We start from the raw sequence: 23,852 nt of genomic DNA, 5'->3' as shown, positions 1-23,852 counted from the left end.
GGCTCTTTTGCCCCACCCAGCAGCCCCAATGCAATTCAGCAAATCATGCCTCAAGTGATTCCAATGCTGTTGCCAAGCTAACATGTAAAATGCCTAGACTTTATTCCTATCTCCAGCCCTATGTCCATTTCCCCAAACACTGACAGGTGTGTCTACCCCACAAGGCCTCCTGAGACTGACTATTCAGGGTGACCCACAGGTGCTTCGGTGGACCTGCTTGGACCCACAGCTGTGCATATTCATGACTCTGCTTGCTCCAAGAGGAACCCCTGGGTGTAGCTCATCTTGACACTCTTCTTGACGGGAGGGGTGCTGGGCTTGCAAGAAGCATTGTTCCCCTACTACTCTCACAGTGTACCAATAATTACTACCATTTTACTGGGTGCTCACTGTGTTCCAGGCACTGAATGACAAACTTCCCATATGAAGCTTCTCAGTCTCATGGCAAAGTCTCCTCTTAACAAATGAGGAAACTCAGACTAAGGCGGGATAAGTGACTTGCCAGTAGGCAGAGTGGGGATTGGAAGGCAAGGATCTGAACTCAGATTTGTGTGGTTCCATGGTGACCTGTCAATCTAAGTCTATCATCTAACCTATGACAGTTCAGTGGCTTTGTGATCCAGGGCAAGGTCACTTGTCCTGTTTGAACTTTAGCTCCTCATTTTCAAATTGAGGAACATGAAAGTGCACCTCCACCAGGCTCTTGTGAGGGACAGAGATGAAGCATGCAGCAAGGACTCATAAGTGTTTGCTACTAGTGTGAATATGATTATTGCGGAGCACAAGCTCTTTGAAGGCTGGATGGATGTCTAATTAGCCTTTCCATACCCCCAGCTGCCCCCCAAGTCCTTGGCAGAGTAAATATCTAGTGCTCTGGGAAAGAAGGAGAAAGAGTGTGAGGGCCAGCACACCCAGAGTGCCAGGTGGGGCTTGCTCCTGCCCCATATTCTCATGGCCTCTGCAGGGGTTGGGGACCCCTGGCTGGAGCAGGCATGTCACTGGACTCCCAGGGGTGGTTCTGCACTACCTTATTAGCGCACCTCACATCTATGTTGAGTCTGAGGCCATTCCCAGCCCTCAAGACTCTGCTTTCCTAAAGCTATCCCCACATCCTCCCTAAGGAGCCCTTGGCAGGAAGGGCTCTGGTGGGAGGGGCCAGCTGAGGATGCGGCCTCACATCCGTTACCATGTTGGATACTCACATCCGATAGCAGGCAGGACTGATGTCACTCCCATCTTACAGAGGAGGAAACTGAGGCCCAGCAAAGTGAGGCAACATGTCCAAGGTTAGTGAGCCTAGGATTGAGGTCTCCAAACATTCAGAAAAGGGCTCTTTTAATTAGTCTCTAATTAATTGCTCATCCTAAAAATCTTTCAAGGAAAAGGGCAGCTGTATAAATTTATAGACTAACTATCAAATAAAGGCATTGCTAATTATTATTGACTGCAGGGCATTCTGGGGAGGGTCTCAGCCAAGTCGGCTCTGCTGATTGCCTCAATCCCTGACCCTGACCAGAGCTAGCTAATTGCAGGAAGTTGCATTCATTCAGAAGCTGGGGTAAAGGCAACAGTAACGAGTTCCCTCTTGGAGGCTGGTGCATGCAGGAATGAGTCAAACTGGATGAGAACAATTGACTGTTCTGTAATCACCTCCAGCAGCTCCTGCTCAACACCCAACAGGGCCCCAGAAGGGCCTTTCCAGGTATAATGAGGCTGGGCAGGGGGAGATGGATGAGAATTCACCGGGTCTCACCAGGGCAGTTTGGCTTACAATCTGTCTTAGCCCCGAGCCCCAGGCAGGTGGGACCCCACAAAGAGATGATTCCTGCAAGTGCCAAGTCTCCCAAAGTTCAAGGGCAGGAAGTCATTTGCAACCCAGATGGGAGGAAGAGAAGCAGTGGGCTGGCCTCCAGACTGCAGGAGCCCTGGCCTGAGGGCAGTGGGCACACAGACACTGGCCTCCCTAATCCTCAAAGGGTGCTAATTCTTCCTTCTATTGAGAAACAGTGACCAGGTAATTGGGGGTGAAGAAGGGGAACATGGGACTCTCAGCAGGCCCATATATGATGTATACAATCACGATGAGCCCCCTCTCCCTTGACGAACACACACACACACACACACACACACACACTCTCTCTCTCTCTCTCTCTCTCTCTCTTCCTTGCTCCTACTTTCCTTTATTTTCCCCGTAAGGGTGTGTTTCCTGACATGGTCCATGGAGTCCACATAGTGGACCATCTTAGAAATCAGTGGGTTCAGGGAGGGATGGGGTGACTGGGTGATGGACACTGGGGAGGGTATGTGTTCTGGTAAGCACTGTGAATTGTGCAAGACTGTTGAATCTCAGATCTGTACCTCTGAAACAAATAATGCAATATATGTTAAGAAAGAAAAAAAGAAGAAGAAGACTGTAGCAGGAGGGGAAGAATGAAGGGGGGGAAATTGGAGGGGGAGAAGAACCATGAGAGACGATGGACTCTGAAAAACAAACTGAGGGTTCTAGAGGGGAGGGGGGTGGGAGGATGGGTTAGCCTGGTGATGGGTATTGAGGAGGGCACGTTCTGCATGGAGCACTGGGTGTTATGCACAAACAATGAATCATGGAACACTATATCTAAAACTAATGATGTAATGTATGGGGATTAACATAACAATAAAAAATTAAAAAAAAAATAGAAATCAGTGGGTTCATTTCCCCCTGCACACTTATCATTTACAGGTGAAGGAATTGGGGCCCTGAGAGAGAAAGCCACCTGCCCAAAGTCATAGTAGCCAAACTGGGACGAGGGTCAGAAGGCCCCCACTAATGGTTCTGGTGTGGTCAGTTCAATTCTGCTTCCATCTGCTGATCACTTGGCTATGTGTGATTTTTAATCCCAAACAACTATTCTCTCCTACCCGAGCCCCAAACCTAAGGCACTCCATTTTTCTGTGGAAGTGATGGCCAAAGGTCACACCGATAAAGGTAAATTAGAAAGGAGACCTGCAGGAGGAACAGACTTCTTTCTCTTTCAAAGATGTCACTAGAATTCATTTTCACCCAATTTTACCTGCCCTGGGGAGGAGGAAGAAGGAACTGAACAGAGTTTAGTTCTGTAGACCAGCGCAACCTGCCCACAAAAGGCCCCAGGCAAACCCACACTCCCACATCATGAGCAGGGCTTCCTTGTAGATCAGTGGATCTCCACCTTGGCAGCACACTGGCCTCAACTAGACCAAAAATATCAGTGTCTCGGGGGGGGGGGCAGGTATCAGTGTTTATAAAGCGCCACAGGTGATTCCAACGGACAGTCGAAGTTGAGCACCATCCCTTCTTACTCAGCATGAGGGCACCAACCGGCAGCACCGACATCACCTAGAGCTTGTTAGAAAGGCAGACCCTCAGGCCCCACCCCTATGTACCAGATCAGAATCTGCAAGGTCAGAGGGCCCACCGCTGATCCAGACACTCACTAAACTCTGAGAAGCACTGGGGTGAGCTACCTTCGATAGTCCATCTCTCCACCTGGCAGCAATTCTGCAAGGCAGGCATTCCATTCCAGAGGTGAGGAAACCCATCCTGAGAGAGTTTAACTCACTGGCCCAAGGTCACACAGTCAGTGATAGGACAGCCAGGATGTGACTGACCCCAGTCTGGTTCCAAAGACCATGGTTGGTACCGCACCAACCACTTCTTACAGCACAGTAAAATATATGGCCGCAGGGGAACCCCGAGTGCTTGGGTCCTCAGACCCACTGGGCACGCCCCGCCTTCGAACAGGATTCCACTTCCAGTGTCAAGTTCCCTAACTTCATAAAACCCAGGATAATTCATGAGAAAGCACAAATAGTAAACATGTGGGGGAAAGGTTCACTCGCCCTAGTAATCAGAGAAATGCAAATTAGAACAACATCGAGGAGCCATTTTCTACCGATATAATTAGCAAAGAAAGAAAGAAAGAAAAAAGGATGTTAGCAAAGTTGTTTTGAAATAGGTACATTCATACATGGTTGGTGGTGGTATAGATTTATATAACCCTTGAGGAAAGTAATATGGCAACATCCATCAAGAGCCATAAATATATTATGCTCACTGACCCTGGGAATTCACCCTAAGGAAATAATTCAATAGGAGAGGACAAGCTGTTTGTAGGAAGATGCTTATTGCAACATTTGCTGTGAACATTGGAGACTATTCAGCAGTAAGGGAGTGGCTGAGTAAACTGGGGGGTACAGCAACTCCTGCAGTGGTATGCAGCTACTTAAAATGATAATTAAGAAGCCTGAGCAGCAAATGTGGGTGAAGGCAAGTAGAATGCAAAACTGTGTGTATACTGTGGTTATTATGACGTAAAAACCCCGTGTGCATTGGATTTAGACAGGGAGGAGCTGAGCACAAAGTGCGAAGACAACTGGTATTCCAGGGGGAGGGGACAATGGGAAGACCCTCTCCTTCTATTACATCTACAGTTACAGAAACCAGAGGAACCGGCCCTTCGAGAACAGCCTGGGGGCTCTGTGGTCAGGAGCCCTGTCTCTGAGAGGGGGGCACAGAGACACTCCCATTCTTCATCCCTGGGCAAAGGGCCACATTCCCCGATTCTCCTCGGAGGTGGGCTGAGCTGGCCCCTCCGCTCCTGTGTGGGGAGGGGAGCCTGGGGCCACAAGAGGCCCCGCCCATCTTACCATGAAGCCCGGCGCACACGTGCAGCTCCCAGTGATGCTGTGGCAGTCAGCGCCGTTCTGACAGGTGCAAGGCAGCCGGCAGCCATTGCCGTAGGAGCCAGCGGGGCAGGACTCGTTGCAGTCTCGGCCAGACCAGCCTGGCTGGCAGGTGCACACCCCAGTGACTGGGTGGCAGCTGAGCAGATGAGAGAAGAATGAGAGGACAGTCTGGCCAGGGAGGCAGCCACGTCCCCCCCTCTGCCCACCCCAAGTCTGGTCGGCCAGGGTAGCAGGATCCAAGGGCCTCTGAGGTTGAATTGCTTACTGCTGTTTGTCAGAAGGTACCAAGGTCACGTGGTCTTGGCGGCCCCGAGAAACTGGGGCTCTCAGTAATTACATAATTTGCCTCAAGTCACATAGCGAGGAAGCAACAAAATCGGGATTATAACGCAGGTCTTCTGACTCCTAAAGAAGTGCTCTTTCTAATACAAATACACACAGTCCAAAGAAGAAGGCAGCCTTCTTCAGTCCCTTCCCTAGGACTATGACATCCAGAGCCTCACTCACCCTGTACCCAGGGCAGATGCCTGGTGTAAGGGCAGGCACGAGATGGCTGCAGTGAGACCCAGTGGTGCTGATATTGTAGCTACTCCGCAGACATTTGCTAAGTTAAAATGAGACCTCAGGGCAGATGTGGCCTCCCCTCTCTGGCAATGTCTACACAGAGAGAATACCTTCCATCTGGGCTTTGCTAGTGCTTTTTTAGAGTGACTGTGATAGTCTCCACCCCCTATCTGTCTAGGCCAGAGAGGCAGGGGCTGCCCGGCAGGACCCATAGAGGGTGGGCAATCCCTGGCTAGCAGAGGTCTGATCCAACAGCCACTATCCATCATGATCAGAGGCAATGCCAGTGTGGTGACCGTGTGCTTCTCAGAGCTTCTGGGGGCAGGGTAAAACCCAATGGCCCCAGCTACTGTGTCTGATATCCACCACTACATTGGCTCAGAGCCCACATTTCCCCTGGGCTACTCCCAGCTAGAGCAGGGCGAGGGTATTAAGGTCGGCACATTCCTGGGAGGTCCGAAACTCCTCTGACAGGCAATCAGGCAATTTGGCTTGAAGACTCCCAATCTTGCCAGTCTTTCTTAGAACCGTGATATAGCCTAAGGCTTTCCACCCAGCCTTCCTTCCTTCCCTCCCTCTCCTCCACACGGGTCAGACCTAAACTGCAGTCTGATGTTTTCCTAGCCTCTCCAGCCCCGTCCCTGTTTTCCCTCATAGGTGTCTCCCTAGTAAATCTCTTGCACGTGGGGAGAACCCAGACTAACACTCCAGAGAAGATGCTGGATGGTAGAGACAAGCCGACCTTCCTAAATTCCCTGTATCACCTGCCTCTCAGCTCCGGAGTCCAGCTCAAGTGATAGGATCAAAGGAAGCATGATCTGGGCCGGCAGGGGAGCCTGGGTACAAGTCTTGGTTCTGCTAAATTCCACAAGGACACAGGCTTTGTCTCCCTGGTAGATCCCCAGGGCCTGGCTTGTATTCACTGCCCAATTAAGTATCTGGGAGTGAATAGTACTTTCACTACAAGTAATTATTGTCTGTGTCTATTGACTTGTTTATCATCTGTCTCCCCCACCAGGTGGCAGCTCCATGGGGGAAGGCCTTTTGTCTACTTCACCTTTCTGTGTATTGTACCCCAGGGCCCCACAGAATCCCTGGCACTTTGGAGATGCTCAGTACATATCTGGCAAATGAATTAATGAACACACTAATTGTGTGAAGCCCAGCCAAGCTCTTTCTCTTCTGGGAGCCCTGGTTTTCTCACGGAAAATGAGGGATGGATAGGAGCAGGCAGTTCCCGAATAGTAAGTGCAAGTAGCTAATAATCTTTTTGGAAAATGTTTTGTCTCATTAATTACCAAGTCAAAATAACAACCGGATATCACTTTTTCTCTATCAAAATAGTATTTTTTTTTCTTTTTTTTTTTTTTAATGAAAAGGGACAATACTCATTGCTGGTAAAGGGTTCTGGAAAACTATTTGGGGTTATGTAGCAAGAGTCCTAAAAATATTCAGACCCTTTGGTCTTATAATTCCATTTCTAAGATTCTATCTTAAGGAAAGAATCAGAGTTGTGGAGAAAGATTTATGCACAGAGATGTACCCTAAAGCATTATTTATAACAGTGGGGAAATGGAAGCAATTTAAATAATAATGTGACCAGGCTTCTAAAACACCAGGCACTTCCCACACATTTCTCATCTTCAGATAAGCCCGTGAGTTGGGCACGAGAGCCTCTATTTTACGGACAGCACTTGGAGGTTATGTGACTTGCCCAAGGTCGCGTGGCTTAAGTCAGTGGCAGCGGGGATTTAAGTCCAGGTCTGTCTGGCCTCATGCCGCCTCTGACAACATAGTGCTCGTTAAGTGAATTATGACAATTCGTATGAAGGGATGTTAGAGAAGTATTCAAATGTTTTCCAAACTCGTTAGTGATAGAAGGTGAAGTGAAATAAGCAAATTATATACAAAGTCACGATCTAAAATATGGGAAAAAAATATATATCTCGACACAGATGAAGAACGAACAAATCACAACAAAATGGTTTTGGGGCTCACCTCTGGGTTGAGAAATTATGAGTGATTTGAAGTTTTTTCTTTAAATTTCTATGTCTTCTCGAACTTTCCCCAAACTGAGCATCTGTTACATTTATAAACCGATGTAAAGCAATGAAAATTGTAAATAGGTAGAAAAGGAGAATCCTGTAAGGGGATGAGGGCTTGAAGACTTCCTGACTTTCCTGGCTCCAGACAAACTCCTCCCTGAGCCCCACACTATGAGGGGGAAACAGTAGGTTGAACGGGTGCTATGGGGCGGGGGGTCCCCACGTGGTGGCCCTGACCTTCAGCCAGACAGACGTGGGGCACGCCGCTCTGTCTCAACACTCTGAGCCAGCCCCTTCTCGGTTCCAACCTTCCAGGGGCCTCCCCTGGGGTTAGAGGGACTGGCTCCGTGACGGTCCTGGAGACAGACACACGTGGATCTAGCAAACGGACCCGGCAGCTCCGCCCAGCCCCGGCGATGCCCAAGGGTCTCAGGCACGCTTCTGCCCTTCCCATCGGTGGGCTCTCTCGTCGCAGGCGCTGGCTCCAGTGGGACCACCACCCTGTGAGGAGCCTACCAGGCACGTGCCGGCAGGCAAACACTGACTTCTAAGAACTCCAGCAGTGCCCGCTTGCTGTCTCAGCTGCCACTGTTTTAGCTGCTTAGGGCTGTGCTCAGTGCCAAATTTACTTTCCACTCTGAGAACCAGAAAGCTTAAAACCGATTCTGCAATCACTTCTTTCTCCCTCCCTAAAATACCAAGAACCAAGATTTCTAGTTTCTTAATCTGATTGCTTATCATTTATTATAAAACCTCTCAAATCCCTTTGGAGAGAGGGTGGGCAGCGACGGCTGGCCGAGTGGTTTATGACCCAGAACTGGGTGTCTTCCTCACGTCTGATCTCTCCCAGGCACCCCTGCTCCCCACTCCCCTCCGCCCCGTGGGGGCAGAGCCATTCCCTTTGGTCACACGGTGGGCAAGTGACTGCTGGGGAGGCTCAGGCAGAAGTCACAAACAGCGGTGTTCAGGCTGGCTGTTTGCTCTCGTTTTTTTTTTTTTCCTTGTCTTTCTGCCATTTTCCCCAGATACAGATTAATCACAAGTTAATAGGAGCCGAAAGCTGAACAATACAGGAATCTTTTCATGGTGGATTTTTCTGTTTGTTTTTTTTTCCCCCTTTTTTTGGCTGCTCTGAGATTTCTATCAATGCTGCATCTGTTGGCTAAATAAAATCTTTCAAAGGTTAATACACGATCATGGCTGCTAGAATTTGTCTACGACAATCCAGTTGTGGAGGGGACACAACAGAGGCCTGACACACAGGCACTTTCTTTCTCAAGGTTATTCCTTTACAAAGGGGGATCATTTCTTCGTGTGTGCTACAGAGCATTTATAAAGAGAACGAAGTGACAGGGAAATCTCACTCCAACCCCTTCTTCCTTCCCCAGGCACGTGGATTCAACCTCTTTGAAGCAGCCTCTTCAGAGGGCACCAGGCAGACAGAGGCTGGGGCCAGACAAGTAGGGTTTCCTTTAGCTGGGGCTTGAGAGTACTTTGTCTACCTGGGAAAGATCCTCCTTGCAAGGCCTTGCAAGCCTTCTTGATGGAGCTCTGTCTTAAGCGCTCTTGGAAGCCAGGGGGGAAATGAGGCTAGGCTTCTGGGGATCCCACACTCCATCTCTCAGGGAGTTGGGTGGAAGCTTCACTTGCAAAGACCACAAGAGAACTTTTACCCACACTGGGCTGATGAAAAGGGATGGACAGATTGGGAAACTGAGACACAGAGAGGACAAGTACACATATCAGCCAGGACTCAGGGGTCCCAGACCCCACCCAGGCCAGCTTAACTGCCTCGAGATTAGGAGTCAGAGAATCCTCCCTCTACTTTTCTTGGACCCCAAGAGAAGGCTCTGTAATGGGACTAAGGCTCATGGAAGAGAGGAGTGACCTGTCCACACAGAAGAAGAGAGGTGATCTCTGTGACCACGAGAGCAAAGCCAAGGGCAGCACGAGAGAGTTCAGTCAGGCCAGAGGCTCTCAACCAGGGGCCATGTTGCCTCTCCCCTCCACACCCAGGAAACAATTTGGCCTATCAGAACTTGGGGGGCTGGTTGTTGCCACTGGTGTCTAGTGGGGAGAGGCCAGGGATGCTGCTGAGCACCCCACAATGCACATCAAAGAATTATCCAGCCCCACATGTCAACAGTGGCCAGGTTGAGACAGTCTTGAGTTAGAACGAATGAAAACGTGTGAGTGTTGTGGGCTCAGTTACTGGGCCAGTGTGCCAATCACTAAAAAGAATAATAAGGCAGATACCAGGTTGGGGGCAGAAGCACCTAGAGGAATGTGCTGTTGCGGGGGGAGTTCGGTGATTCTTCTCACTGAATGCTCTGCGCCAGGCCCCGCGCCGTGCTGAGGCCGCAGCGGGGGACCAGCCAGGCCACTCCTGCCCCCAAGGGGCCTGGGCTGTGACACAGCTCAGTGTCGTGCCGACACAGAGGAGCCCAGCCTGGAGCCCCCAGTTCTAAGAAACGCTACTGACTCCCAGTCCCTGCGACAGGAGCACGTGTTAAAGACAGTAAAGCAAACAATCATCAATATTGGATGGGCTGAGATTAGCGACAGAGAAGAGGGAGTCCTTCCAGATTAATAATGCATCGAGGACTCCTTCAGAGGAAGAATAAATTATGCAGGGCACGGCTGCTCAGGCACAGGAGGAAAACAGTGGCTCTTTAATTTGGGGGTTGGTTGGATCTCTGTGGCAGGGATTCTCCCTGCACTGGACCTCAGCGGCAGCCTTGCTTCCGGGCCCTGAGAGAGTCCTCCCTTGGCTGTCAGCAGGGGTGGGGGCTCCTGGTGCAGTTCTCTACCTGTGCAACAGGCTGAGGCAGCTGCCCAGCCTCTGGCCGGCCATAGGGAACCCCTGTCTTTGAGAGCCTTAAAGCTCTTACCCTGTCCTCCAGACCTAGCCCAGATGCCACCTCCTCCAAGAAGACTTCCCTGACCAGCATAGCAGTTTCCTCCGGTGCTTTCTACACACAGCCCTGGTCACAGTTACTTGAGCGCACGTTGGGACCCAGCAGGGCCAGCCACACATAGCTCACTGATTCTAAGACGCACTTTCCCCCACATTTCACACCTCAGATATTGGGTGTGCTGTACAATCAATGGTGCATCATGGTTCAGTTAATAGCATTCTCCTTTCCTAGTAGTACATAAAACAGGGCTGTGCCTCACTCCTGGGACTGTCTTGTACTTGCAGAAACCTGGTAGAAGGTGCTCAGTGTGTGTGAGTGCTCCAGACCCGAGTTCCCGAGGGCTGGACTGGTGCTGAGGGACTCGCTTTTCCTCCTCGTGGTCCAGCCCTGCAGGCACTTGGTGTTTGCTGAATGGATGACTGAGTGCATGAGTGCTCGGGTCACAGACGGGCCTGCTCTGCTGACTCCAGAGCCCCTCTCAACAGCCTCCTTCCCAGCCCTCCAGCTTGCAGGTGGCTCCACCCTAGCCGCTCAGCTCCAGGGACTGAGGACCAAGGACAGATTCAACCTAAGCCAGAACACTTGCAGTGACCAGAGGCTCTTGGGGGATTTGTGGAGAATCAAAAGCCGGAAATGAAGAGGGGGCTGAGGCCAAGTCCTGGCTGTCCCAGCAACGGGGTTGCAAAGAAGAGGCATCTCTGGCCTGCAAACTGCCGCAATACCCACCGCCCAGAGCTGCCAGGCCTCCCCTGAGCTGTCCTGCAGGTCCGAGGGGAGAAGGGAGACTCCCCCACCCTTCGCCACCCAGATAAGGGGCAGCCACATAAAGGGCTGTGGAGGCCTTCTCTGGGGCCAACAGCCTCATTTATCACCAGAGGGTGGCGCCAGCTGGTGCGTGAAGCGGGACGTGAAGAGATGCAGAAGAGGGGGCCGTGGCGCTCTGGCTTTCTCTGCTCCCCAGACTCAGGCTCCCCTGAAGCTCCTCCCTCATGGGGCCAGCTTCAGCCGAGGCGACCTCAAGCCCGAAAGGACACAAAGTGCAAGGAGAGGCTGGGCCTGAGCTCTGTCCCTCCTGCTCCTCCACCCTAGCCAGGGCCTGCTGGGACAGCCCTCACCAGGCCCTGGGAGAGCCCTACTGACCTTTAAGGTCCCTTCCAGTACGGGCCCTCTGAGGCTCAAGCCCCTGCTTCTGCCCTGGCAGTCTCGTCTCCGGGCCTCTAGGGGTTGGGGAATGGCTTAGTTAGATGTAGAGCACGTGGAGGGGACATTTCTCAAGGACAATGCCCCCGGAGCACTGTCCCATCCCAGCACCAAGGACCCTGCGGCTCCATCCCGCCCTGCTACCCTGAGGATCGCCCAACTCCCTCCCTGCTCCTTTGCAGCAGGTCTCAGGTGGCCCTATTTTCAAAGCTGGCAGCCGGGTATGGCAGACAGGCAGGTGACCTGGGTCCCGGTCCTGGCTATCTGTGTGGCTTTGGCTTCCCCTTCTTTCCATCAGAGTCGTCAGTTAGCAAAGGCGACTGCTGAGGCCCCAGCTCTCTCGCTGCCCTGCCTGGGTGACCGGGCTGGAGGTGGGGGTCTGTGCCCCGAGAAGCCCCCTCTCCACCGGTGCCCACCCACCCAAGCATCCCCGGACCCCAGCTCGTACCTGATGGTGTTGTCGGCATGACAGGGGCAAGGCAAGGTGCAGCCGGGGCCGTGCAGTCCCTCGGGGCACAGCCGCTCCTGGCAGCGCGGGCCCTTGTAGCCAGGCTCACACTCGCAGGCTCCGGTGGTGGGCGAGCACTGACCCCCGTTGTGGCAGTCACAGCGCTGTGAGCACTGGAAGCCGAAGGTCCCGAAGGGGCATTCCTCTTGGCACCTGCAGGACAGCAGACGGGGGTTGAGGCTGCGCCCCCTTCCCTCCCAGATCTGACCAGCATGCACCCTCGCCCATCAGCCAGTGAGCACTGCCCCCCCCACCCCCGGAAGGAGGAGGACTGAGCTCCTTCCGTGTCAAGTAGTTTGCCTGCTCCTCGGAGCGCCCAGCGTAACCATAATCCTTCCACTCATTGCCTCACAGCCTCTGTTGGGGAGCGTGATCCCCGCTGCCGACTGCCCGACGCCCCCCACCCTGGACTGGGGCTATTCCCCAGGGATGCAGAGTCTTTGCCCTGCACCTGGACCCCGACAAGGTCAGGGGGACACCTGCGGGCATCCAGGGTAAAAGAGGCGGGCGGCTCCTGCGTCCCAGAGACTGGGGAAATGGCCTCTGGGATTTTCATGACCCACGTCCCGGCACGGCTCCCGTGGTGCTGGAAGGTCAGTCCTGACATTGGCTTTCTCGTCATAAAATGGGATGATAATACCTAAAGCTCACTAAGTTGTTTGAGGATTAAACGAGATAAGGTGTGTAAACGTTTGGAAAGGTGTCCCACGCGTGTAAGGGCTCAGGAAGAAATGTTAGTTACGATTAATATTCTTGTTAATACTGTTCTCTGAAGTTCCCGGGACAGAGCCCATCCGACCTTCCGCCTCAGGTACTGCCATGAACAGGCTCGGAGGGAAGAATTCCAAAATGTTACCCACCGAGTGGACTTGAGGAATTCTAAAGTGTTCTTATTGTCATCTAGACAACCATTTTCTGGTTTCCTGTGCCTTCCACAATGACGGTGGGGAGGGAGCAATAAAAGATGCTTTTTTAAAAAAATAGAATACAGCCCTAACTTCTTTATTAAATCTTGGAGAGTCATGAGTTGGAGCCAGTGCTGTTCTCCCCAACAGGGCAGGGAGAGCCGTGTCTGGGGGCCCTCGCGCGCTGCTCATGAGGGCACATGGCGGGGCCCTAGCGATGCTGTCGGGCTGGGCGGTGAGTGCCTGAGGCCCAGAGTGGCTGGGGTGTCGGATGCGAGTCCTGGCAACTCTGCCCGGATGCCACTGTTTTCTCTTTGCCACCTTGTGCCCACAATGACAGGGAGAGGAGTAGGGTGACTGGGGTCTAACCCTGAGGGCTTCCCCAAGGAAGATGCCACCCATTGTCCCCTCACAGAGTCACTGTGGCAAAAGGAGGTCCATGGTGGAATGGAGGGGCAGCAGGGATGAGCACGGTCACAGCCCGGGACAACGGCCAGAAAGGGGCTCCCAGCTAGGCAGGCCCTAAAGCTGGGCCCCGGGCCCCTAAAGCAGGGGGTATGCCCATCACCCTCACTCTGGAGTTGAGAGGGCTGGGATGCAGACAAGTGAGGTGTGTCCCAAGCTCATACAGCCTGCAAGTGGCCGAGATGACCCCAACTTGTTGCGCACCAGATCTTGTGGCATCTTAGCCAGTCTAAGGTCCCATTTGGGAAGGAGAAGAGAAAAGAGAGGGAGGAAGAGAGAAGAAGGAAGAGGTTGTCTGGAGAAGAAACAGAAGGTAGAAGACAGGAAGAAGGAGGAGGAGTGGGATAGGGGAGGGAAAGAGGGAAACTGAGGCAGAAGGGCAGGACACAAAGCATTGAAGGGCTGGAAAATCACTATCTGAATTGTTAGCTCCTCTTCAGCCTCAGAATGGATTTTCTCAGAAGTCAGTCAGTTTGGTTCTCCTCAGATGTCTCAGACACCAGGGCAAGAAACCCAAGCCAGGAGAGCCTCCTGACAACTCCACCCTTCCACTGCAACATTCCTGCTCCCTGCCACCCAGCAGGACTGGCAGAGCCCCGGCCAGTGAGCTCCCCATGAAGGGCACTACCTGCCCCCCCCCACCATATTTATGAAGTGACTGACTCCATAGCCCCAGAAAAAGAATCTGGAAATAAAATATTGACAACCTAATCCATTTACATAATCAGCCTTTTTTTTTTTTTCCTACTCACAATTTAAACAACTTATTTATTTAGAGATCAAGCAATGACTGCTAATGAATTTTCCACAAAGCACGCTAATAACGGGGCCTGTGGAACAGAAGGGTAATCACAGCAGGAATTAGTTTTCTACTTAAACATCCTTCCTTTGCAACATATCAATCTAATGTGTCTGATATTGCCATTAACAACCAGATCCATTGCTCAATTAAATTACAAAATGAGCTGCAAAGCCCTCGTTACGTTTCATGTTTAATTTGCACTGGATTCTGCCTATCCAGGGGGGCCCGCATTATTACACCCACTCAACTTTAATATGCTTGCAATGATTTGGGGAGGGTTAATGCAGCTGTCACCTACAAAATTAATGGAGGCAATTTTATAAAATATTAAACACTAGGCGGCCCATTGAGGTGGGAAACCCAAATGCTACCTGGCTCTCCCCGTGAACTCTCTATAGTTAATGAGTGAAGCTTGCTCAGAGGCCCCCAAGGGTTTGGGATATCTCTCTGCCCCGGGATCATGGGCTGGCCCCAACAAGATGAGGGATTAGGATTACTTTTCTGTTGGGTACATCTTGGCAGTGAAAACTGAGAGAGCCAATGATGTAGGGTCTACTGGTGCTGGGTCCCACCAGCTGGAAGTCCGGGCCTGTTCATCTCCAACAAGTGAGCTGGATTACCTCTCATGTGCAAGTGGACTGAAACAAAGGGTCCTGTTCTGGTTCTGGGGTCTTCCGGCTCCTGACCCTACTAGCTCATCCTGAACATTTCTCTTACTGGGGAAGAGGGTGAGGATGGGAAGTTGGGCTCAGTGCTTCAGTCCCCCCTCCCACCCACTTCCCCCAGAGACCCCCTCTCTGAAAGAAGTCAGGGAGGATCTCCGGATGCCATATCCCATGTTCTAAGGCTGGGAAGCTCATGTAGATGAACACTAGCTTACAAAGAGATCAGATCTGGCTCAAAAGACTTTAGGCTAGAGGCAAACAAACCTAAGGCAAAAAATGGAAAATCACTTTTCTGGACATCACCAAGGATTTGGGGCTGACTCCAGTGACAGTTGGAATAGTCACAGCCAGAAGGATCGATGAGTTGACTCAGCTTCAATCCCTGCTTGCTGATGTTACCTGGGCAGGGGAAGCAGGGGATGGTGAAAAAACGTTCCTCCTGCCTCGCTTTGTCTGGGCAGAGTAACAAAATCCAGGGCCAGCGATGAAATCTGGATCCCACAGAAGCAGAGAAGGGGTGTGAGAACCTCTGCCCTACTGCTCCTCTCTCTTCTAGAAAAGATGCATATAGTTGAGGCATAGCCGGGTCCTGTCCGAGACAAATGTCCTCTTCTAGCTCTGAATTCACTCACCATCCAACACACTAGTTGTTGCCTCTCTCTCTTCCACAGCACCTACCCGATTGTCATAGCATCCTTCTTCCTGCCTCGACCAATGTGCGCACACGGGAATTCCTCAGTGATGTGTTCTGTGGGTTATCCGCTCCACAAGGCTGGTTTGATTCCAGGACATTGGAGCCCCTGTTCAGCTGTCAGGCCACTAGCCCTCAGAGGATGCAAACTGAGGCCAGTATCCTTTTGGTACAACCCAAATTCGGAATCAAAATTTAGTTCTAGAAGAAATTATGCAAAATGTGTGAACTAGTGTGCACTCCCAGCTTCTCTGGACTATTGGTACCGTTGCCTCCCTCCAGTAAGGCAGGTAGCAGAGTGGGTGACAGGTGCCCACCTCCCTCTCCTGGTGAGTCAGTGCGAGCGTAGGGCTTGGGTCACCGGGCAGGGGGAGGGGCGTGTGTGTCGCAGGCCAAGGGCCAGGAAGGATGAGTGATGAATCTTCCTGGCCTGAGGACTCCGAATGCTTCCTGAGAAGGCAGGAAAGCTCACAGAGGAATGCTGTGGGCTGGTAAACCTCAGCCACTCTCTGCAAGGCCTCTGGGAAAATGAGCCACACGCACGGCAAGGACGATAGCTAGTTCTCCTCTTACCTGTCCCCCATGTAGCCAGCTGTGCAGTGGCACTGCCCGGTCACGTGATCACACTGCCCTCCATGGTGGCAAGGACAGTCCTGGCTGCAGTTCTGGCCGAACGTCCCAGGTGGGCAGGGCTGGGCACACACTGCTCCCTGAAGCAGAGGAGGTGAGACATGAGACACACATGACGTCACTCTCTCCTAGAACTGGCACAGCTGGGACAGCCCCAGGGACCACCCCGTTTCCTCAGTGGGACTTTCTCCGCAATCACAGGAGCATAAGAAGCTGGACCATTGTGGCTCTAAAGCCCCATTTGAGAGATAGGGAGACTGAGGCCCATCGGCTCCTCCGATTATTCAGCACATATTTATTAAGTGCCTACTGTATACCAGGCACTGTGTTAGACATTGGGGAGACAAAAATATGAGGAAGTGAGCTCCCAGTTTACTGGGGAGAGAGGTAAGAGATGCAGATAACTAAAGCACAGTGGCTAAGCGCTCTCACGCTGGCCTACCATAAAATGCCGAGGAAAAACAAAGAGAATCTGGTCTGGAAACACACACTTTATTTCCACTCCTTTCCCAAACGCTGCTAACACAAGAGCAAAGGGGGAAAAGGTATAGGCCTACAAGGACAAAAGGAATGGGAGCAGAGTCCATGCAGGACACGAGATGTCACATGCTGGAAGATCGTAACCTCGGAAAAGCTCAGGAATCAGAGACATCAGGAACCTCTGAGGGTCAGAATGCAGGTATGCTGAAACAGGAGGGCTGTCTGAAAGTGTATAAAAGAGAGACTAAGACCCCAGATCTCTGCCCCCGCTTCAAATAGCCAGGTGACTTGCCCAGTCTGGCAGAAGCCTGGCAGTTGACTTTTGAAGAGGTTGGCCCATGTAGGCTTGGACATGAGGATGCCAAGCACGGCTGAAGGGGTGCCAGGAGAAACGGGGATCCCGTGCACCTCTGCCTGCTCAGCAACTAGACTGCTGATTCCCACTGGCAAGGTTTTGGAGGATTCTTTTCTGGGGGGCACTGATAAACTCAGAAGGAAAGACCTACAGATACTGATATTTAAGGGTCCCATCAGTCAACAAGCCTGGCAACTCCCTCTACCCCCGCAGGTTTCCAACCAGCTTTTCTGAGGCTCACCGTAAAACATGAACAGGTGGTGAAGGACCACCAGATAGTTCAAATAAGGCTCTAACAAGACAGATGAAGACCTAAGCAGACAAATACCCAAGTGGAACACAGAGGAAATGGGAACTAAGCAGGGAGCAAAGAAAACTTATAAAAAGAGAATTAAGAACTTCTATTATAATTAAAATGAATATCTGTAGGTAGTTATATGAAATTATTTTATCTATGAAAGAGTGGAGTGCTATAAAAGGGGATATCCAGAGAAAAGCAAAGAGTTTTTGAAATCTAAAAATAAGATGGCAGATATTTTAAAATTGCAATAGAAGAGCTGGAGGATGAGGAAATCTCCCACAAAGAACAAGAAAGAAGGGGAAGGAGGGGAGGCACCAAGGAAGGAAATTGTAGGCAAAATATAATAAAATTAGAGGATCCGTCCAGGAGGTCTGATATCTGAGTAACAGAGGATTTCTGACAGTGGAACAGAGAAAATGGAGGTGCCTAAATTAAATGGGAAATATAATACAAGAAAATTTTCCCAGAATGGAAGATGGAAAGCACTCATCTCTGAATTGAAAAGGCCTATAGCATATCCAGCATGAAAAGTGAAAAAAGACCCATATTAAAGCTTATCACTATAAATTTTTATACTTCTACGGATAAATTCTCCTCAAAGCTTTTAGAAAGTCACATACAAAAGAACAGGAACCAAAAGGTACTGGACTTCTTAACTAGAAGCTAGAAGATAATGGACTAATGCCTTAGAAATTCAGAGGAAAATAGTTTGTAACCTAGAACTCTATATCCAGCTAAACTAACACTTAAGTGGGGATTCAATAAAGGCATTTTCAGATTTGAACAGCCTTAAAAATTTTAACTTTCCATGAACTTTCTCAGGAAGCTACTGGAGGATTTTCTTTTCATCAAAAAGAATTATCCAAGAAAAAGAAAGAAATGGGGATGCCAACAGAAGAGACAGGTGAAGGGAATTACAGGGTGGCAGTGAAAGGGAGTCCAAAACGACACCAGGAAGCAGGAACTGAAACACACAAAGCTTCAGTGTGGGAGTGCGGCCTCAAAGTAAAAAACAGAAACAAAAACCAAACTGAGAGATATCTGATGTGTCTGACCTTATCGAGAGGTCTTTTCAAGTTCTGCCAGAGAGTTTTAGGGATGAACTAGTAATGATACGTAAGTGAGCATATCAACATAAACAATGATTTTGAATTCATTATGTCATGACATTATGAAATCATTAATGTTATCAAAATGATTCAACCAAAAATTGTAAGAAAGTACCACTTGAGGGTGGGGGAAGGGTTGCACTTGTCTGTATCTGATCTGAATCTTATTCTATGGTAGGAAGTCAACAGTTTCAACACATGTCTACAATGGAAAAGTCAGGAAATGGCAGTGAAATATGTGGTGCAGAAATATGGACGGAAATGCCAGAAGAAACACAAAATGTGAACAAACCTGCCTTTCTGGAGTGGGATTTGTGAGTCACTCGGAGAACTATTTCCCCCTCCATCCAGTACTAGCCTTGTGGGATTAGATAACTTTAAACATTATATCTACGAATCTTAGGTCTTTATTAAACAGAAATTGGAGCTGGCTGCCCTTCCAGCCGCTCCCACACCAGAGATAGTCATTTCTCTTATGGAGACTGAGGGTTCTCCTGTAATTCATTAATCAATTAGTTCAACACACAGTTATTAAGCACCAATAATTGCCAACCCAGAGGAAGCTAGTTTGCTTAGGAAAATGCTGCCAGAACCGACTCATTTTTCAGTATCATCCAGTTTACTGTAATGAATTAAGGGGGAGACCTTTTAGCTCAGATTTCTCTTCCCCACATGTGAGAAGGTGAGGGGTGGAGGTGGGACAGGGGAATGGGGATTGAAGGGGCAGAGGCAGCAGCTGATGACAGCAAGATGAGTGTGTATGTGAGGAGAGGGGCAGGGAAAAACCACAGAGGAAGGGGGCCTCTTCCTCCTGGAGGTGGTAGGGGTTCCCCACAGAGGCCTGCCTTCCTCAGTGCACCCCACAAGCTTCTGAGACATGACCAGGGCCCCCTGAGGAGGCCAGTAGGGAAGCTTTGTGCATAGAGTACTTCCTTCCAACATTTCCTGAGGAAATCAAGCATCCTGGAGACTTTTTGGACAGGTGGGCAAGCACCTCCTTAAGCCCCTGCTCAATGTTTCCCAACTGCAGGCACCCAGGTGCCTGAATCCCTGGGCTCCTCCTCGGGCTTGAGCTCCGGGAGCCTGAAGGAATTCAATACCTTGGAAGGCCTGCTGCCTGGTATGGTTGGCAGAACACTGGACTCAAAGTCAGCACTTGGGTTCAAGTCCCAGCTCTGCCTCCTCCCAGATGGCTGAGCTAGAATGAGCCCTATGATTGTTCTGAGCCTCAGTTTCCTCACCTATAAAATGGGAGTCATAACTCCCAGTCTCCAAGGTGGTTGTGGAGGTTAAGTGAGGTTGGAGATGGGAAGGAACCTAGTACAGTGTCCTAAAGAGCAGTTCCTTAATTAATAATATTAATTCCACCGAAGTGGACACCCAGTGTTGCACATTGTAGGGGCCCAGGACCAGCAGAGCCTTGAAAGAGTGGGAGAACCTTAACTGGTAATGTTGCTAGTTGGAAGAACAGGCACTGGGGGTTGGGTGGGGGGAGAGAGCAGGCAGCAAAGTGTCAGCTTAAGAGAAGAGGTAATAAAGTTAAAATGAGGCCATTAAGGTGGGCCCTAATCTAATCTGATGGGTATCCTTATAAGAAGAAGAGATTAGGACACAGACATGCTCAGAGGAGAGACCCTGTGAAGACACAGGGAGAAGGCAGCCAACTACAAGCTAAGGCAGGAGGCCTCAGAAGGATCCAACCCTGCCAACACCTTGATCTTGGACTTCTAGCCTTAAGAACTGTGAGAAAAGACAGCACCCCAGTCTCTGCTACTTTGTTACAACAACCCCAGCACACGAACACACCTGCTCTATGGTCAACTAGAGGGCCCATCTCCAACTGTGGTGGGATCTTGGGCGGTGTGGCATCCAGAAGGTTGGAGATAAGGGGAGGCAATAGTCTCCCTCCTCTCAGAACTGGTTAGACCAAATGGTTTGTCAAAATCTGGAAACCAGCCACTCTTTAAGAGGACTGTGGCTAAATAGAGCAAAATGATAAAAGGACTTAGGCAGGTCACATCAATTCTCCCAGAGAAGGGACCACTCAGCCTCTCCAACCACCGTCCCAGGTAGCATGATGCTCTCAGTGGTCAGTGACCAATGGCTGGTGTGGGTGCTGAGGAAATGGTCCAGGTACTGACGAGGGCGTGGGTCTCTATGAATCATCCTTCCTACACCTGAGCATCTGTAATTTTGCAGCCTCAGCTCCAAGGGCCAATCTCTGGCCCTCTGGGACACCTGGTCCTAGTTCCCAGCACCTCAGCCCCATCTCTCCTCAGGCCTGTTGTTGTTTCCTGTGTGTGTGTTTGCGCACGCGCACGCACGCGCAAGAGAGAATGTGAGTGTGAGTGTGTATGTGAGTGTGAGTGTGTGTACATGCACATACATACGCTGTATCCAGTATCCACCATCAGACTGGGGACCCCTAACAGGGCCCGATCACATCTCTTACCTCCCCTTCTGTCTGCAGTGCCCACTCTCATTCAACTACTCACACCTGCTTTCTCTCCTCTGAACAGTGAAGGAAAAAGAGTAATTTCCCAGGCACGAGCTAATGACAGCTAGGCAAGTGGAGTGTCCTACAGGCATACTTAGAGCCTGGTGGCCAGGAATCTCTGAGGAGGGGCCTGGAGGGCCAGAGATCCCACTTACATTGGGGCTCTCCTCTAGCTCTGCACCAGGCCTCAGTCTTCTGGGGAGCCGCACTGTGTGACCCAGCAATTGTATTCTTTAGATCTCTGAGTGTGGCTGAAGCCACCTGGGCCCAACGAGAAAGTGAGGTCTTGGAGGATGATCAAGGCAGGAACCTTCCGCCCAGCACCCTCTTCTGGGCCCCAGGCCCCCCCTGGGAGGGGCCTCAGGGCTGAGCCACAGCTTCATTCCACTGTGACTCTGCATGAATGAGGGGTATTAATAATTCATACAAATCTGCAAGTTAAATGCTATGTCAAAAATAGAAATGCAATTGTCTACAATAAAATTAAAAACATAAAGTCTCCAAATCCAAAGGCTTCTATTGCCAGAGCTCTCTGTCACCGGGAAGAACAAACCTCTCACTGTGTTGGGGAGAAAAAGAAATTCCTCCATGTGTTGGCCTCCTCCCTTCCCCTTCTTTGACCACTGGCCTCCATCGGTCTCTCCAGAGAGGCCTTTACAGGGACAGGGCCTGCCTGTGGCCCATTCTCCTCCTACCTCCCCCAGAGCCAACCTCACTGCCTGCTGCTAGGCCTCCGAGGACCCAGTCTGTGGGTGGTGGAATTCTGGAAGCTGGCTGGAGATAAGAGGGTCTTTCCAGGGAGTGGTTCAGGGTGGGAGAAATGGGCAAGTGTGGGAGAGGCAGCCGTAGTCCCCTTTGTCCTCAGACACCAAGGGCTGGGTTTTGGGAATCCAGAGTCAGGACACCCAGATACTAGCCCACCTTCCTCTTAACCAGCAGCGTGGCCTTGGGCAGGGTACTCAGCCTCTCTGGGCCTCTGCTTCTTCATCTGAGAAAGGGACATCTTGATGGACCAGTGGTGTTCAAACTCTAGACGCTGGGAGACCCCGTTTTTATGTGAAATTTTACCTAGAACCTCCATATAGAAAGTAGATTCAAATGGAGAAGAGGGGGAGAGTGGGACCGAGAGCCCTAATTATCAGGCTCCTCGCCCTCACCCCCAAGAAACCCTAGGGTTCTGTGAAACACAGAAGGAAATCCTATAGTCTTGATCAATTATTTCCAAATGCAGACCAGCAGACAGGGTTGGCTGCCTCAGAATCATCTGGGGAGCTTATTAAAGCTAGAGATCCAGGCCCCAGAAGGTTCCTGGTGGGGCCTGGGAATGTGTACTTAAGGTCCCCGCCCCCAGAAACTCTGTGTGCAGCCAGGTTTGGACACTGCTGCCCCAAATCATCCCCTGGTCCCTTCCTGCTCTAGAAAATCCTGGCACAACTGTGCCTCAGTGGGCCCTGCAGGCGTCCCCCCTGCCTGCTCCCCTCTGCCTTCACAGCCTCCTGAAATATTCTGCTCCTCCTCAGTAACCCTGTCCTCTCCAGCTTTGCAAAGTCTCAGGCCCCAAGGGAGGCAGCCAGCTGGGGCACCCAGCTTCCCCTGAAACAGGGGGTGTTCCTGGAGAGTCGGAGGCAGAACACAGCCCAGGAAAGTCAGCCTTACGGACTTGCTGCTCCTGAGAAGCTTGGGTCTTTGGCAGGGGAAGGGAGCGTGTTGGCTAAAAAGGAGGCCTGTGCATTGTTTGTGGGATCCAGGGATATAACACAAGCAATTATAAAGGACTTCAGAGTTTGCAAGGCACTTTGGACATGCACTGCCCCATGTGAGCCTTTTCCCAAGCATGGCAGTTATGAAGGGTAGGGCTTGACTAGTGTATCAGTTCTGCTTACAGAGGGGGAAACAGAGACCAGAGTAACTGAGTACTTTTTTCAGTGTCAACACTGGATGTAGCACCTGAATTTAGGCCTGTGAGGTTGTAATTCCCATCCCCCTTTTCCAATGCAGTGGTTCCCAGACACAAGACCTGGACTGGTGGAGGCTGCATAGAATCGCCTGGAGCACATGTTAAAATAGATTCTGGGCCCACAGAACCAGGATGTGTGCGTGAGAGAGCAGGGGGTAGAGGCTGGGTATCTGAAGTTCTAGAACCTCGGGGGATCCATACGCTGCCATCTTCCCTCCTCCTCCCACCTGCTCCCCTGCCCTTACACCACACCCTTTCTGCCACATCTGGCCCAGAGCCCACGGCAGTTCAGGTGAGTACCTATATGCCCAAGGACAAAGCTGATCTAGATTTCCACTCCTTTGAGCATGAGGGACCACAGACTCAGAGAGGTTAAGTAACTTGCCATCAGTTCACACAGCCCTTAGATGCAGATGTGATTCAAAGTTGTGTCCACACTGGCAGTGTCTAGTGATGCCCATGACCCAGACAGGAGGGAGGGTTTTCAGGGTGGGAGAGGAATTTAGCCCGCCCAAGGTGTGTGAGTGAGGGATGCTCACCCCTCTTACAGGGTCCCACCCAGGTCCTGTGGGCCCACCTACCGTCCAGCCTGGGGGGCAGGCACACTCTCCTGTGATGTGGTGGCAGGAGCCCCCGTTCTGGCAGGGACAGCGCAGCTCACAGTGAGCCCCATGACTCCCAGGGGGGCACAGCTCCTCACAGCTGCATGGGGAAGCAGAGGTGTTAGACATGGCAGCGTTCGGTCAGAGGGCAGGGCCCCAGGGCTCCCTAGGAATTAGTGAGTTCACCATCAGCATGAACTGGGCTGCGGTTAGCTGAAATGCAGTCCTGCTTCCCGCCAGAAGGGGGAAACAGGGCTCGGATATAATGAACTGGAATGTTGTGTGCTTGGGCCAGTACCTGTGGGATGACTTAACGTGCTTAGAGTATAAAGAAGAGCGTTCTTCTGGGGAGGAAGGTTTCCGGAAGAGGAAGACATTTTATTTGGGTCCTGAGGGTAAAGTTAGTTTCACTGGGAGAAGGGAAGGGCATGCCAGGCAAAAGGAACAGCAT

The 23,852-nt window shown here is 51.1% G+C and overlaps 1 protein-coding gene across 13 annotated transcripts in view; it reads right to left on the bottom strand.

The window, feature by feature from the left end:
* Positions 1-23,852, bottom strand: part of MEGF11 (multiple EGF like domains 11) — a 242,960-nt gene that overhangs the window by 50,733 nt on the left and 168,375 nt on the right. For all 13 annotated transcript variants that reach the window (XR_004915732.2, XR_013450427.1, XM_036087106.2 and 10 more), the window contains exons 7-10: positions 23,381-23,501; positions 16,044-16,180; positions 11,883-12,095; positions 4,669-4,843 (exon numbers count right to left, since the gene is read on the bottom strand). Coding sequence is in view for 11 of the 13 variants with exons in the window: in XM_036087106.2 (XP_035942999.1) it covers positions 4,669-4,843; positions 11,883-12,095; positions 16,044-16,180; positions 23,381-23,501 (646 nt within the window). In the remaining 2 variants the exon portion in view is untranslated. The remainder of the gene's footprint in view (positions 1-4,668; positions 4,844-11,882; positions 12,096-16,043; positions 16,181-23,380; positions 23,502-23,852) is intronic.

The sequence above is a fragment of the Halichoerus grypus genome, chromosome 8, assembly GCF_964656455.1.
Source record: "Halichoerus grypus chromosome 8, mHalGry1.hap1.1, whole genome shotgun sequence".
NCBI classification, from domain to species: Eukaryota; Metazoa; Chordata; class Mammalia; order Carnivora; family Phocidae; genus Halichoerus; species Halichoerus grypus.
Note: the sequence above shows the minus strand (reverse complement) of the source record. Positions and strands in the feature narration are given on the sequence as shown.